The following is an 18087-nucleotide window of genomic DNA, read 5'->3' on the forward strand; positions in this document are numbered from 1 at the left end:
ATGAAATACAGAGGGCATATAATTTTTAATTTACCAAAGTGGAAACTAAGGCTCAAAGATGGGGCAATTTTTCTTAGATTGCCCAACTAATCCATGTCAGTCCCAGCGTTCCAGTCTCCTAAGATATTGCCCAAACTCATTGTACTATATCTGATTATCTCCCTGAAAACTCAACTGAGAACAATTGATTCTCAAAACAAGGAAGATTATGTAGTCTTTTGATATAGTGAAGAGACAACAGGAATTATTGCCTTAATTTCAAGATTTCCTCCATGTTTTTCTCACTTTCAGTAGGCAGCGATCAGTATAATAATCTTGGTAGAAAGTCATTTGTTATGCTAGGGTTATTAACATTTGGTTCTACATTAAGAATATTGCAAAATCTGCACTTTTATATCCCTCTGCTGACAGTTTTCACAGTGCTTCTTGATTTAGTTCTTTTATGATTGCAGTCCCAGGTATAAATGTTTTAATTTAATATTCACTCTATGTAACGGATTTGACCAAGAGGTTAAAAAAGAGCCTTTTGAGATACTGCTATAGAAAAGTTTGCTAAAAGTCAATTTGGTAGCAAGGCCCTTAATAGTCCTTCTGTGTTATGCTCTTTTTAGGGCACCCTTGCAGTTCTGTATTTACTTCTGGGTACTACTTTTTAGGAGAAATATTGATAAATTCAATGCTTCCCAAAAAGGCCATTTGAATGGTGAGAGTCCTGGACCTCATGTCATATAAGGAACAGCTGAAGGAAGTGGACATGTTTGGCTAGAGAACAGGTTTAAGAGAGAGGGAGCATGATTATCTTCAAATATCTATAAAATCTCCTGGGGAAATGGGATTAGATTTGTTCTGCCTGTCTCCAGAGGACAGAGCTGGTGCCGGTGGATAGGAAACAGATTTTAATCTAAATATAAAGAAAATTTTTGTTCCAATTTAAATTGTTCAAAAAAGCACAATGGAACAATTATTTGCCTTTCAAAATAATTGATTGCCCAATCACTAGAATAATAATTCATTTTTCTTTAGGGCTTTACTGTCTACAAAGTATTTTTTCTTTCAACAACCATGTAAAGTAGGTAGTAAAATTGATTATCATAGACCTTAAACACCTTCCCCATGACAATATCGCTAGAAAGAGTTGCATACTGGTCTTTAAGCTCAAATTTCTGTGTTCTTTCCTTTAACAAGTTTTTTAGTTGCAATGGAACTCTTAGGGTATGAGTTATCTGATGGTTGCTCCCTTCCCCCTCCCATATATGGGAGATTGTACATCTTTGTATAAGGGGAGGGGGACAAATATATTATGTCTCTACTATTTTATTTCACTTTATTTACTTTGCTCTTCTATCCTAATTAAGAGCTTTGCCATTTGATTTATGGTTCCTAACTGGTCTATTGTTAGAAAAAGCACTAGACTGGGACTTAAGCTATAACTTCATAAATATGATTACCCAAAGAACTTTTCATCAAGCCTGAGATAGCAAGGCAGTCTCAGTCTTGTGTGATCCACTCTATACTCCTTCTTGAACACTTGAATACAGTGTTGTACAAAAGATCATCTATCAGGGAGGTTATAGAAAGATTTCTGACATTATCGGGGAGGCTGGATTCAAGGATTTGTAAGGATCCCTTCTAAGTCTGGGATTCATGGTACACTAAACCAAGAAGGACATTCTAAATACAGCACACCAGGACTTCCACATGCAGTGGATCTATGATCTCATGACTAGGCTTCCTATTCTAACTCAAGTCAAGAAGCACTTATTTCATGCATACTATGTGCCAAGCCTTGGATTTACAAAGAAAAACAGCAATGCAGAGAGTAACCCCTCCATGACTTCTTATATAAAACTAGGCTATATCTTCCTATAAATCCACCAAATGGGCTCACCCATTGGGCTAGATTTTGTATAGGATTTTTAATGTTATATAGGTGCCAATACAGTACTTAGACTAGTCATCCATTATCTCTCTCTTGTTACCTGACCAGCCAACTTCCTTTTCTGGTTATCTATCTCCTGAATAATATGTTTGGTTTATATTATTGGTAACATGCCACTGTCTTCTTATAGCCATTATACATCCCTTCATTGCCCTTAGGAGCTTTTGGGAGATAATAAAATATAACATATACTGTGAATAGGTTCCATTTGGAATTTTGTAAAATATTAAGAAAGAGGGGAACAGTTTTTAAGGACCATTACAAATAGTCATTTGGAGCTTTAAAAAGTATTAACAGAGCACTATAATATTTTACAACATCTCTTAAAGAGATTATACTGTAAACAACAACAAAAACCCATTTTGCTTCCATTCTTGTTTAGAAATCTAAAATACTCAATTTCTCCTATTCCAATAAAGCATACAATAAAGTTGTGAGAGACTTTGCTAACACAGCAATGTAAATAAAATTCACACTGATTTCAATTATACATGGGAAAACTTTAATTAAAAGGAGAAATGCTTAAGATAAGGTAAAATGAAATTTATATTTGTCATACCTTTGCACACTGGACTGAAGCATCCTGAGCCTGTGAATATTCTGTTTTATTCCTTCCCTTTTTCCCTTGTGTAATACATTATTCCCTTTGAATGGACTTCTAATGCAGCTTAACCCTGTTTCTGAAAGTATAGATCAGCTTAATTTCTTTCATTAATATGAGCTCTTCTCCTTTTGAACAAGACTATCACATGCCTTTCTCCCCTGTACCATTTCCTGAAAAATGGAAAGCAACTAAGGAAAGAATCTGATTTCTGCTCTCCTTTTATGAGTCTAAGCCACCGAAATAAGGAACCCATTTTTGAAATACTGGGCCTCCATTCTATAGGAAAAAGACGCTTGTTTACCTTTGAGTGGAGACAACAGGCTAGCTACTTTGAATGCTTGCTAAATTAATTCTACTTTACTAATATGACTCAAAACTACATTTTTATATCAATATAAATAATCATTAAATGGCAAATACAAAGTTATGCAAGCTGCTGGAAAACTCATTTTTATTTATAGATGAATTCTGATCAGAATACCATTAAAATTGTTTTAGTTGGGAGATGTTAAAATGATTAATGTGCAGTTGTTTGCATTTTTAATATTTCACTCATATATCATAGGAGTATTTGTGCAGAGTGTCAAACTTTATTCTGTTCCTGTCAAAACACTTATTACTGCTGACAGGTATTACACAGCCACATTAATCCTTAATTCCTTGATTCAATTTTCTAATTGCTTTTTTGGCATGCGATGGTGACCACTTAGTCTTATACGATATATTCATCATGCGGTATGATAATATACTTTAGAAATTAGATATACTACTTAAAATACTTGCGTAAAAGGAGAAAAATGTTCCATAGGATTGAAACTTTCAAGGCCTCCAGTAGTCAAACCAAGTATTAGTTATTGAAGGGTATGAGTGTCTCAAACCTTTCACACAATATACTGGTTTGTTCATCTTCCACAGAATCAGAGAAATTTAGGACTGGGAGGCATATCAGAGATCACGTACTACATCCTTCCTAGCTGATGAGAAGTTGAAGCCCAGAAAGCCTTCCTCAGGACAGAGCTTGGGCTGGAACCCAAAACTCCTGGCTATAATCCATTGCTATAATGGAAGATTATCACATATCATCATATCACATCAATCTTTATGCTGAACTTAATCTATGCTGAGATAACAAAGCTGAGGGAATGAAGTCACATTATGGGTTCTCAAGATAACTCACTAGGGTTACTTTCCATTTTTCTTTTACTCTAATTTCTATAGAGTTTTACATGGAGACTAAATAACTAGAAACAGACTAAAAGATACAAGCTGTATTTTGCCTTTCTTTTGTTACCCCAGTGCTTAAAATAGCGCCTGCCACGTAGGGGGCACTTAATAAATGTTTTTTGACTGACCAGTCAACCAGATATTTTCTTGAATGGCCTCCCTAGAATCTTTTCTCTCTTATAATCCCTTGGGCATTAAAATTTAAAAGAATTCACCAATTGCACTTACAGTAAGTCACATCTAAGGAAAATTGGAGGTCTTTCCAATTGAAGTACTTAATTGGGGATCTACAGAGACCTATTTCACAGCAATCGGGGGAGATCAAATCTCTTCTATTGTTTCTCCAGTATGCAAAGCATCCCCAATAAATGAAATTCCCAGGAGACTGGTGAACTGTGAGCTGTCACACTGTAAAAATCATTCAAAAGTTTTGATTTAGATAATTCAGTCACCTCAAGACCACCATTCAGCAACCTGAAATCATGGGAGGGAGTTCAATTAAGTTGACTACCTTAGAACCAGTAGTGACTTAGGGCAACCCCTCTTGTCAGGGTAGCCAGCAGTGGTACCCTGCAAATGTATACCGATTATTCTCACTCTACAGAATTTGAGCAAAACCTCATTGAACCTCATAGATAAGAATTTCTAAGAGGGGCCCATGAGTGTTCTGCCTTTAGTCAGCACATTCATTTATTCCAAAGAATCAAAGGAGAAAAGAGCAGACAACAAATATAATATGATCCCTTGCCCTCAAGAAACTTATACTTTACTGGGGGAAAACAAACAAAATATTTAGTAAATAATTTTAAAATAAATTAGAGGAGAGCTTTCGCAAATGAGGGAGTCACAATATACTTCATAAAGGAATTAGCACTTAAGCTCATCCCTTTATTTACTCTAAATGCAGTGATAAATAGCAACAGTTCAGTGGGAAACCATCTAAGGGTTTCCAGGTTTTGTTTTCAGAAGACACTTGCTGAGGCTTAAGGACTGCATTGAAAACCTCAGCAAGTTTTCTAATCATTCATTTGTATAATTAGGCACTACATGCTGAAATCCATATCCACATTGTTTAAGCATATTGTATATGCCAAAAAAGGGGATTTGAAAAGAAAACACTAGGTATAAACAAAATAAAACCCCCACCCCACTGGAATATACTGAGCAAGTAAGTGCTTTGGAAAAGAAACTTATGCTTAATACAAGAGCAACTAATTGTCAAACTGTCATTGATTTTTTCTGGCACTGTTGGCTGTTTTCTGTTCACCAGACCTGACAATGCCGAGAAGTAGATCCTGGTTGCTAAGTACTGTAGGCAAACCCGTTCCTTATCATTTTCAAAGGCAACCATGGAAAATGCACGATAAATTGCACATTTCAGCAAGCAGGTTATGTCATTGTGAAATGAACTTGATTCCTGATCGTGGGGTTTTTGTTAACCAACCAACCTCGGGTTATCAGAAATATTAGTTTTCTTTCCATACTTTTCTGTTGCGACGTTAAATGTTTAAAAAATGGCTTCTGGTGTTAAAATTCTGTAAAGCAAATTAAATCTTTCTTTGAATCCTGAATAACGCTAATTAATGTAGAGCTTGAAATAGGAAAGTATTAACCACTAGTTTTTCATTGTAATTAGTAGATAATATTTCTTTTATTAATTTTCTTTTATGAAAATGTTGGTAGAGAAAAGTAAATATGATGTATACAGTAATAGTTAGGATAGTTATGTTCCATAATTATCTGGAAGGGAACCACAGGCAAAAGTAGCAACCAACAGTATTATGTATTGAGCTTTCCAGAACTACAACATTGTGCTCTTCCATCCTCTCCATGGCCATTTCAATTGCTGATATATTGCAAAGAGTTTTGTTGCCACTGAATTTCTTGCTTTTAAGTGTTATAGGCTATTAATCACATTTTTTGCTCTGTAACTAAAAAAATAGTTGATCAATGCTCAGTATTTTAACATTTTATTTTTCCCAATTACATATAGAGATAATTTTTAATATTCTTTTTTTTTTTTAATTTTGAGTTCTAATTCTTTCCCACCCACCCTCTCCACCTGCCTTCACCTGGAGTTAAACTAGAATAATCTCTAAAAGAATCTTAGGCATGTCTCTTTTCGAGACTGCCAAATGTGGATAACAGCATCCAACCTCCAGTAGGCACTCAGAGTATAACACAGGTATTAAACTTTTTCACCCACCACAGAAGATGCTTAAAACACAAAAGGTTCCCAGGAGCCAGTGAACAAATTCAGAATGTAAAACACTCAAATGAGACTATTCTCAAAATATGAAGACACTATAAGGGATTGCTGAATAATTATTTTTCCAATCACCTGAGTACTGACCCACTTGAGCAACTCCTGGCAACAATAAAATTGGCAAAGGCCACATCCCTTCTGTCTACCTTCACCTTTCACTATATGACTATGTTCCCTTAGCTAGAGGGTGGAAGGCAGACTGGATTTGGAGGCCCAGAATCTGGTTTTATATCCTAGTTCTGCAGATTTGTTTTTCAAGGTCTCTTGTGACCCTGATCAAGTCACTTTCCCTTTTGGGGGCCTCAGTTTCTCCTCTGCAAAATGAAAGTGTTGGACTCTATACCCTCTAAGATCTTTCCCATCCTAAATCTCAAATCCATCTCCAATCAGTAGGGTCTTAAGTAGATACAATTCTAGAAGATCAGTACCTGATTCAAACTAGGAAACTCAGTTTCACAAGGAAACTGAAAACACTTGAACTTGCATAGAAAGTCATTTCTGAATTAGTCCACATTAAGCTCTGCCTTGGTCTCAGAAGAAGGAAACAAAGATAGAAGAGAGCCAGTAAGAATCCTAAGATCTTTGAATTTCTCTTAGGATACGTGGACAAGTATAGGAAGCTCACCATGTCCTTTTTCTGACTCATAGTTTTCCACTCCTGGATTGGATGGAAATGGCAGAAATACCATCACCACCCCCCAAAATGTTTCTGTGCTATCCTCTGGAATTCTAAGGGATAAAAAGCGCTGGAAAATAAAACAAACAAAAAACTTTGAACCATGTCAAAGCTTGCTTGTATAGACCATTTGTTTCTGTTCAGTCATTTTCAGTCATGTCCTACTCTCCATGACCCCATTTGGGGTTTTCTTGGCAAAGATACTGGAGTGGTTTGCCATTTGCTTCTCCAGCTCATTTTATAGCTGAGGAAACAGAGGCAAACTGGGGCAAAGTTGAGTGCCTGAGGTACACAGCTAGTAAGATCTAAGTCCATATTTGAACTCAGGTTTTCCTTATTCCAAGTCCAGTACTCTATCCATTGCACTACCTAGCTGCCCATTAAAAATGTAGAATGTGTAAAACTTTTGCTTGTCACTGGAATTGCAAGCACAGAAATGAAATAATCTCTTCTCTTACAGGGCTTATATACTAATGGGGAAGACTTGTGGATCCAACAAGAGTTCATTCCCTCCCCCTCCCCTGACATGCAGTGATCAGTAATCTTAGATGCAGGCCTACTGTAACAGTAAGCACCTCAAATATACAGGGGGTGCTGCTATTACAGTTTTTCTTATCTGCTTTTCTAAAAGCAAAGGCAACTTTTGAGAGGTTAGCAATCTCCTTTAATCAAGCACATATATCATTCACTTAGTTCAGGAAATCAACAGACAGAGGTTCCAGACTGTGTGACATAAGCAATATATATATATATCACAAATCAACAGACAGGTCCAACTATCTGACCATAGTTGCCACAGAGGGAAGCATCAACATCTGGGTTTTCAGGAGACACTACTTAGTGGCTTCCCAGAGTCTCATCTGGCACACAAACATTCTTCCAAAAACTAAGCCCCAAAGTGAAACCTCACCTTCAGAGTATTTATACCATTTTTTGGAGCCAGAGAACATCCCACCCCTTGTGAAGCAGTGCCTCATTAATAAAAGGTGTGGGCCTTCCTACAAATCTTCCCTAATCAAACTCTCTTTAATGAAAAGGCCCATTAATGAATGGGAAGATCTTTAATCACATTAACAATACAAATACATATACTGTTTCTAAAGAAACTCTTGTTTCTATACTTTACTCCTAGTAAAGACTCTTGGTTGATAAAGACAAGATTCCATCAGAAGCACTTGATTATACTAAAACAAAAACAGCAAAAGATCCTACTTTGCTTGCCCTTACACATATTCGTTGGGGACCAGTCAGAAGGGTGTCCTCAGCAAGAGACCAGGGTTCATGTCTGTCTTAATAGGAGGTGGCCTTCAGGCAGCATCTCATCCAGTTTGTTAGGGAAAGAAGAGGGAACACATACGATTGGTCCTGATCACTGGGCTCCATGTGTATTATTAACGTCATTATTTCAGACAGTATTTAGTCCTACAGGAAGGTAAAAATAACTAGTTATTGTTTATTAAAGTCTAATTGAGTAGAATAAGTGATTGCTTTTTCATACCAGGGACATTTAGAAAACTTAGTGGAGCTAAACAAATATTTAGGAAATATCCTCCCCCCCCCCACCATCCTCCCATGGATTTTATACTTTACCACACACAAAAGATTCTAACACGAAGAGAACATGGATAGTATAGAAGAGAACTATTAAGTGATGCACGAGGACTTTTATTATTCAGTTATGAGCATTTATTAAGTGCCAAGGATGTGTCTAACAGTGTAATAGGTTTTGAGAAACAAAGAAACAATGAAACATTCCTGGCCCTAAAGGAGAAAAACTTGAATTAATTATATTTTCACATTTATTTAAAATTATCATATATTCCATTTTAATAATGTAGCATTCCTTTTTATTTAGTTAACAGTTCTATATAACTTTTCATGTAATTATAAAGTTTAATAGATTAAGAATATGATTCAAAATAATATGTTCCCTTTTTTTGCCTCAGAATGGGACAAATATATCTTCCAAATACATACGCACACACATATATTATAAAAGAAGAAATGTAATTTTATACTAATTTTGAATGAAATATTTTTTAAAAACTAAGCTTCTAAAGATTAAACACTTATTCAGATTGTGAAAACATCTTTCACTTTGCTTAAAACAAAATAAGCAAATGTAAGCCATGGTAGTTACAGACCTCACATTTTCTCAGAAAATTTTTTCATGTCCTGCAATTCTTTAGTGGTCACTGGCCTTTATCTTGAAAACTCTAAAACTGTGTCTGCATAATGATAATTTTTAAAGCCTGAGATTTATGCTGCTATAAAGGAACAACCTTTTATAACCACATAAAACTATTTTCACCAAAAATTTCAGTCTAAATTTTACATGAAGAATGACATATTTTATTTTTAATGCTTCCTTTGTTAAACTTTCTGGAAACTGCAGTAGTCTAACTGATAGGTGAATAACCATGTATAACTAAGATACTTCCGAACAGGTCAGTTAGCATCAATAGAGAAACCTAAACAAATCATTAATCCTAATAATTAAAGCAAAATCATTTTCTTCTTATGCCTAATTTTGTCTTTATCCAAAGATGTGGCTTTGATATTTCTCCCTAGGGTAATTCATGCAGAGTGACTTGAACAGTACTACCTCAATCACCATCTCTAAGCTAAAATTATACCCTTCCAGCATGGAAGGTGGTATTGTATTTAACCCATGATTCCTTTGGTGTTTCAGTGGGAAGACATCCATGCAAATCCCCTTGATTCCTGCAGGCATATTCTTAATATAAATGCATTTGGGGAGTTATTAAATATGTATGTCACTGAATAAATTGCCATAAAATCTTGCCAACAGAGTCCTTTAGACTTGTGATCATTTAATTAGATAAGAGGTGTTGTTTAGTATGTCACAGGCTAAAGAAGAGAATGGAAAGAAATTATCTTAGTTTGCATCAATTTATAGCTCAACTAAATATACATAGAGTACAGTAAAATTAATTTAACAAATATTTGTTTATTACCTTCTGTGTACATGACACTATGCATGTTCTGGGAATGCAAACAAGTAGAAGACAGAACTCTATGGGTAGAGAGAAGACCATTGGCAGTTCAACTGAGAAGGCAAGCCAGACACGTATAAGAAGTTCTAGAACCTTATAAAGGTTAAAAGGATAGTCACAAATGACATTTATGTAACGCTCTAAGTTTTGCCAAATACTTTGCATATATTATATAAGTTATATCAAGGCATCCAAATCTCAGAGTGGAGAGAGTGCTGGAGTGGGAAATATGAAGATATGATTACAAACCTTGCCTCAGATAATTTCTTATTATGTGACCCTGAGCAAGTCCTTCTCTCTGCCTCAATTTCCTCGTCTCTACAATGGGAAAATAATAGCACCTGCTTCACAGAGTTGTTGAGACAAACAAGATACCATACATAAAATGCTTTGCAAACCTTAAAGCAGTACACATAAAGCACTAACTAATTGATGATGACGACGATACCATTGCAGCTTCACAATACCCTCACAAGTTAGGCGCTAGCATTATATTGTGCCCATTCTCTAAGAAAGAAGTGAAATGACATAGGCAAGGTCACACAGTGACACTGTCAAAGGCAGGCTTCAAACCCAGGTCCTCCTGGCTTCAAGTACAGCATCTTTTTCATTTATTATGCTGTGTCATCATAAAATAATAGATGTGTGCATTTTATGTAATGATACCTGCTTAAAATAGATCTTCTTTTCCAGGGTGCACCCAAACCAATTGCCATAGAGCCATGTGCAGGAAACAAAGCGGCAGTTCTGACTGTATTTCTCTGTCTCCCGAGAGGACCATCAGGTATCCCACCCCCTGGCCAATCAGGTAAGATGGACGCTGCTATGTTCCAAGTGACTAGACACTGAATAGCATAGGTAGGCTGCTTCATCCAGTTTCTTTTCCCCTTAGCCTCCAAACTAGCAGGATGTTCTTTTTACAACACTGAATGCTGTGTGTTAAAAAGGCTGAAATGTTTCTTGAATCTAGAATAGGAAATCCCTTGACATGGAAAAGAAAGCACAGAAATGTCCCAGAGTAGCTCAGAACATGGGACTCATCACATAGTCCTTCTCAGTTAGAACAGGACCATTTTCCCCAGTCATCTACATAGTTGTATTTCTGCTTGTACCAAATGTGGAAGCACAAGCAAGATTTATACTCAAGAATAGATTATTTTAATGGTTGGAAAGCTAGTAAAAGCTAACTCCTCAACGTCCTTAGGTTATCAGTACCATGATGGAGGTCTGATGTGGAGCTTGCCCTTTATTTAGGTTTATAGGTCTTCATTAACACTGACGATGTAGCTGGACTTCAGTTACAGGTCAAGCACAGCGTGCCCTTGTTTTCACATCTTCAGTCAGGCGTGTCGTATTCCCTCTGGTTCCTTCATCCTCTTATTCTTCTATTTCCTGACTGCTTACCCTAGCCAACTTTAATGAAATGCATGCGTTTTGAGGGCAAGGACTTTTTCAAATCCATATTCTTTACCCTTCAATTTCTAAGCATATAATAGAGTGCTATGTTCCAGGAAGGTTTTCAATAAAGGTAATTGATGATGATCTCATCAGTCTGCCTACACCTCCTTCCCTTATTAGGGTTTTACTCTGTGTTTTACTTTGTTTTGACCTTCTTCCTACATTTCCCTATTTTTCTGCTCTTATTACCATAAGAAATATGAAAATATCAAACCTCAAAAGAAAGAAACTAAGTTTGGATGGGGATGTTTTTATCAGAATGGGGACTTTACTGAATCAGAGTAAAGGATTGTAGATGTGGTACATTCATAGATCTTGCTGGTACAGTTACTTGTATACATATAGACCATTTGTAGCCTGCGGTCCAAAAGAGATATATTTGCTTTTCATCTGGATGGGTCCCCCACTATTCTGCTTTCAGCACCATTTTGTCAAACTGGGCACATCATCTAGAGTGATTTTGCCCCGGTCAGATAAGATGGATAATTGTAGATACTGTGCTCAGCTAATGGAAATGTTGTTTTAAAACTGGGATAGGATCCAAAGCAAACACTTCCATTAATGAAAACAGGTCTGCGTTATGTGCATCCAGGTTCTTCTAGACCCCTGACAATACAATTCACTGCTGTAGAGACGGAAGACAACTGCCAATACTCTGTCTCCTTCACCTTTAAAATTCTGACAGATGAAAATGAGCAGAATAGCAATGTGGCTGTTATTTAGCTGCTTCACATTTTACATGCCTTATTAGCTGGTTAATTCTACCTCTCTTTAGGTAACGTATTATTAGACGACAGTGGTATTTGGGGAGAACTGGAGACAATATAGTGAAGGTACACTAATGAGCATCTCTCAAAGATACCTTCTCTTCTGAAGAAGACTTCTTCCAGAATGACAGTTCTTGGCTACATAACACTGATCATGGGATCATGGATTTAGAGTTCGCAGGCAATCATCCCATTGAAGCATCTGAGCTCTAGAGAGGTTTAGTGACTTGATTAAGATCACAGGGTCATAAGTAGCAGAGGGAGAGTTAGAACTTGAATCCTCTGACTCCAAATCCATTGTTCCTTCCATTGTATCACATCACCTCTTATTTAAATAATCATTAAATCATTTTCAAGAACAACAAGAAAAAGGATCTTTGTGTTTCCTGGTATCCATATTTGACCATTCATTGTGAAAAGGAAAAAATAACAGAATTATTCACTCAGCCTATACGCATATGTGTGTGTATATATATGTATACAGACACACATATATGTGTATAAGCATACATATATGTATATACACAAGTGTATATAGGTATGTGTATATGCATATACGTGTATATACATGCCCATACATATACCATATCCCCTGAAGTCATATGTCCACCAAGCTAGTTCAGGCCTTTACCACCCTCACCTGGACTATTGCAGTAGAAGCCTTTTAATTGAACTCCACGGTTGGAGTCTTTCCCCTTTCCAATTCATCCTCCATATAGCTGCAAAATAAGTTCATGAAGCACAAATCTGACCACATCACTCTTCTGTTCAATATGCTCCAGTGATTCCCTCTTGTTTCTGAAATAAAATACAAACTCTTCATGCTGTCACTTCAAGCTCTTTATAAGTAAGCTGCAGACTCTCTTTTCCTGGACTATTTACCTTGATTCCCCCTCATATATTCCACATTCCAGTCAGACTATTCTACTTCCTGATCTCTAATGTGGCATGCTTTCTCTACTACTATGTCTTTAAAAAACTCTTCCCTAGGCCACTAATATACTCCATCCATACCTCTCCCTCTTAGGATCCTTGACTTCCTTGGAAGCTCAACTCATTAACCAAATCTTGTTGGAAATCTTTCCTATTAATTCCCTCTCTCTTCAAATAATCATGTATATATATATATATATACACACACAAACATGCACACACACACATATATGGAGTTATATACTGTCCCTACCCACTCCCATCTCCCAATCCTCAATTGAATGCAAGTTCCTTAGAAGTAAGGAATGATTTATATATATGTATATCTCTTCAAAATCTAAAAGTATGTCTTGCATGTAGTAGGTATGTAACAAAAGCTTGGATTGGATAGGATATTCATTAGGTTAAAACTATCTTTGATGAGATGAAATTAAACATATATTTTATACATAGGAAAATTCTCAAGCTCTCTAAATCTTCCATTTCTTTTTCTTTGGAAATCTAGTGGTAACTCCAGAGAGAACATTACTAATGGCATCATCATCTTCAGAATGTTTGGTTTAAACAGATTGAATGTTGTTGTGTTGTTTGTAAAGAACTGGATGATTATTTTCCCTTTCATAGAAATGTTTGGGTTTAAATAAATACCACAAATAAAGACTTCAACAAAGCATGATCCAAAGTTTGTGGGGGAAAAAATTGCATTTGGTTAACTACATGGTAATAATCACCTTTAGGTAAAATATGTTAAGAGGGACCTGAGTTCTGCTCCTAATTCTGTTGCTTGTCATGTGACCTTGGGAAATCACTTAATTTCTCCAGGATACAATATTCTTTTTGTTAAATGAGGAGGTTGGATCAGTTGACCTGGAAAGTCCTTTCCACATCTAGCTCAGTGTTCTCCTGATCCTATGATTATGAGATCTTTTACCTTATGCTCTTGCAAGAACCCACCTGTACTCTGACTCTGGTGCATAGTACAGTAAGCACTCAGCATGTTAATTAATGACTACCATCTATCTATTTTTTAAAAAGATCTTAATAAAAGAAACAAAGATGTTTAGCTTCCTCTTCTTATTCATTATACAAATGATCATGTTTGGTTCAAGTATCATTTTTAAAATGAAATTTGTGAAAATAAATTTGTGTCCTAAATTATTAGATGGTCAGTAGGTGAATTTTTGCTGTCAAATAAAGTTCAGGCAAACAAGGCCCTGTTTGGGCCTCAAAGTCTTCACTGTAGAAAGGAAGCTATCAGTGGTAGAGCACCAGTCCTAGATCAGGAGGACCTGTGTTCAAATGGGCCTCAGCCACTTACTAGCTGTGTGACCCTATTCAAGTCACTTAACCTTGACTGCTTCCAAAAAATCATTCTAGAGTATGATGTCTTTGCAATTAGACTGCAGTATTTCCAAGGGAGATGAGAAATTGTTTGTAAACAACTGTTGAACTATTGGGAATTTATGTCATCTCAGTTGAAAACATATTGCTTCTGTAAGATATTATCAGTAAAATATGGCTTCTGATTACCCTTAAACAGGCAAGGAAATAATTTTCAAATACTTCTTTTCTTCCATTCCATTTCTGAAGTGTTGCAATAAGGTAGATCATGCCCTTTCTTCAATGTCATGAGTTAAAAACACAAAATTTGGGGTTGGAAAAGGCCAGAAATATACTTCATGAATAAGATCACTGCTCTGTTTACTGTATGATGGCATAAGAATGATGCAAAACACATAGAAACCTTTTGATTGTTTCTTTGCAAATTTTTAGCAGCTTGTAATTTTTAAAAAGTAAGAATGACATGGGCTCATTTTGCTTGTTCTGTTAAGGATTTTTCCTTCCATCTAAAAACATTTCCACTCTGTGACTATTTATTATTTGGATTTTGGTCAGCCTTTTCATTTTTGCTCTTCTGAAAAGGTTAGGCCCTTTAAGGTACTTTCATTCCATTCAAAATCCAAAGGAAAACTAGAATAGTTGTTTGTACCTTGACCAGTTCATCTATGAGATGGTATTACTGTAATTCATTTTTTTCTTAAACAATCTATTTAGTTATTTTGCAACTATTATTAATCTCAGAGTAAAAAGGGAATAAAAACATATTAGGCCAGCTTTTTGGCATACCTAGAGCTCAGCTCACTGAGTTCATCCCCATCATACTGTACCGCCTCTGTTTCACTCTGACTGTTCCTAGGAGTAAACAAAGCCAGTGGTACCAAGCTCTCTCCATTTGTGTGTAGGATTTATGCTGTAGGCATCTGTTCACTTTCCTCTTTGACCTGAACTTGGTTTAAATAATGACATTCCCATGGAAAAGGTAGCACGTTAACTAGGTTGGTAGTGCAGTATAAAACAACTAGCTGTCTCCAGTCCCTCTGGATATCAAGGTCCCAAGGTACTCTAGAGTAGCATTAAGATGAAATGTGGACTACAATAAATAGAGTTCTTTCCAAACATAAATAAAAAATGTTAAGCACTTCTGTTGCTCTAGAAGTAAAGAATGTGAATTTTAATACTCCGGTATTTTTCATGGTAATTAAATGAGGACTAGATTAATTTTGCCATGTAAGGTGTAAGTGCAAATAACCAGAATATGCCATTCAAAAAAAAATATGTGCTTTTGTGATTTCTTTTAGATAAAAAGAAAATAGATATTTTTATTTGGCCTAAAAATCTCTCCCAGATGCTACGTAGTGTTGTTAGTAAGGCTAAGATTTCCAAATTCCCTTCTTTAGACTTATATAGTATTAGCTTAGATAGAGGATGTTTTTATCCTAATGCATTTTGACACTGTTGATAACTTTCTTCTGGACATTATATACTCTGGATACTATACTCTCCCAATTGGCCACCTACTTTTTTGACTACTTCTCAGTTCCTTTGCTGGTTCATTATCCCCATTATGCTCCCTAATTGTCAGTATTCTCAAAGGTATTTTTTCCTTAGGTTCTCTTCTCTTATTCCCCTAAACTCTATCTCTTAGTAACTTCATCAGATCCCTTGGGCATACGTATCATCTCCCCCCAAGTGATCCCAGGTCTACATACCCAGGATCAGTCTCTACCCTGTCAGTCATACGGCTCATATTAAATATTAGACATTTCAAACTAGTTAGTTCTAGAGATAACTCAACATTTCTCAAGCTGAGCTCATTATTTTCACCCCTAAACTATCCCCTCTTCCAAACTTCCCTCTTTCTATTCAAAACAATGCCATCCTTCTACACTCTCAGATTTGTAAATGCAGTATGATATTGACCCCTCTCTCCCTTATTCAATATACCCAATCTATTGCCAAATTTTGCCCTTTCTACCTTCATAAAATCTTTCCCATCCAATTCCTTGTCTCCCCTCACACCACTATCACCTTTATTTAGGCTCTCCTCAATCCTTGCCTAGATTATTGCAAGTATCTCATCATTTTAGTCCATTCTACATACTTCTGCCAAATTACTTTTCATTAAGAGCAAAGTTGATCATGTGACTCCCCTACTCAGCTAATTCCAATGACTTCTTATTGGCTCCAGAATAAAATAAAAGTACCTCTGTTTAACTTTTTAAGGCCTACACAACAGGACCCTAACCTATCTTTCAAGTCTTATTGGTCATTACTACCTCTCTCTCAATCTATGATATAGCCAAACTGTTCTCTCTGTTCCTCACATGTGGCATTCCATTTCATATTACTCTACCTTTGGATTGACTGTCCCCCATGTCTGAAAGGCACTGCCTCGTTACCTCTGCCTTAGAAAGTCTCTCCCTTCTTTGTTATCAAAAGTTTAGGCAAGAATGCTATTTTGCATTTAAAACCCTTAACAATCAGGTTCCAACCTATCTTCCAGTTATATTACACAAAAATCATTTAATCAGCCAACATTTATTAGGGACTTCCTATATGTCTGGCACTGTGTTAAGCACTAGAATAAAAATGCAATCAAAGCAATCCCTTCCCTCAAGGAGCTTATATATTGGGGGGGGGGGGGTACAAAATGAAAATAAATGAGTTCTTACACTACTTAAAGAATAGATACCAAGTAGAGAAAAGGTAGCTGTGGTGATAGTGTTGGTAGTTTGTCCTTCATTCTTGAAGAGGACCACGTCATTAGGAAAATGATGCCATGACTTGCAGATGAATTGAATTTAAGGTAAGCAGGGATAAACAAGGTTGTCAGCTTTACTTTCTTCTCTCGCATCTGGGTTCAGTGACAAGATATAGATCAGGATGACTGGAGATGACCTCCCTTCTCCCCACATAGAAGGTAACCTTCTAGATAAAGGCTCAAGTAACTGAGAAGACCTTCTGCAAAAGGTGATATTCAAGCTAAGTCTTGGAAGATTCAGGGACATCAGGAGGTGAAGGTGCATTCTAGGAATGAGGGACAAAGGCACAGAGGTAAGAAGTGACATCTCCTGGGCTGGGAAAGGAAAATCTAATGGTATCACTAGGGTGTGGAGTTGTGGAAGACCTGGAGGAGGGCAAAGTGAGAAAAAATTGGAAATGTAGGAAGGGGTAAGGCTGTAAAGAAACTTGCAGGCCAAACAGAGGACTTCATACTTGATTCAGAAGGTCATAGGGAGACACTGAAGTTTATTGAATAAGGGATGATACTGTCAGATCCAAGACTCAGGGAAATCACCCTGGCATCTGGATGAAGGATAGTTTGGGTTGGGGAGAGGCCTGAGTCAGGGAAAAGAGTTAAAAGACTATTACAATCGTCCCAACAAGAGATGATGAGTACCTGAACTGAGGGGATTGCTTTGTAGAGACAGGAAGAGGTATACAAGATATTTTAAGGAGGCAAAAATGACAAAGATTTGTCAGTGAGTTAGATAAATGGGATCAGGGAGAGTAAAGAGGCAAGGAACATGCCAAGGTTGTGAAACTTCACATAAGCCAGCAAATTTGACCTCCTTGCTATTGATCACATGTGACACTCTATTTACTTACTACCTTGGTGCTTTTGAAGTGACTCTTGTCCAGCCTAAAATACACTCCCTCCTCACCACTGTCTTTTAAAATCCTTAGTTTCCTTCAAAGTTCAGCTGATGTATCACCTTCTAGATGAAGCTTTTCCTGATCCTCCGAGTTGTTATTACAAAACTCCTCTCCCCAATTGCTTTATATTTCTTAGGGGGCACATTTTCATATAGTAATATATGTACATACTATCTCCCCTAATTAAATGTAAGCTCCTTAGAGC

At 36.6% G+C, this 18087-nt stretch overlaps 1 protein-coding gene across 5 annotated transcripts in view; it reads left to right on the forward strand.

The window, feature by feature from the left end:
- ATRNL1 (attractin like 1) overlaps positions 1-18087 on the forward strand; it is a 1361117-nt gene that overhangs the window by 1078790 nt on the left and 264240 nt on the right. For 4 of the 5 annotated variants that reach the window (XM_072623397.1, XM_072623377.1, XM_072623406.1 and 1 more), the window contains one exon: positions 10420-10534. In XM_072623397.1, the coding sequence (XP_072479498.1) occupies positions 10420-10534 (115 nt within the window). Of the gene's footprint in view, positions 1-10419; positions 10535-11959; positions 12323-18087 lie in introns of those variants that run through there. The other variant, XM_072623394.1, reaches the window with a different exon arrangement.

Source organism: Notamacropus eugenii, chromosome 1 (genome assembly GCF_028372415.1).
Source record: "Notamacropus eugenii isolate mMacEug1 chromosome 1, mMacEug1.pri_v2, whole genome shotgun sequence".
NCBI lineage: Eukaryota > Metazoa > Chordata > Mammalia > Diprotodontia > Macropodidae > Notamacropus > Notamacropus eugenii.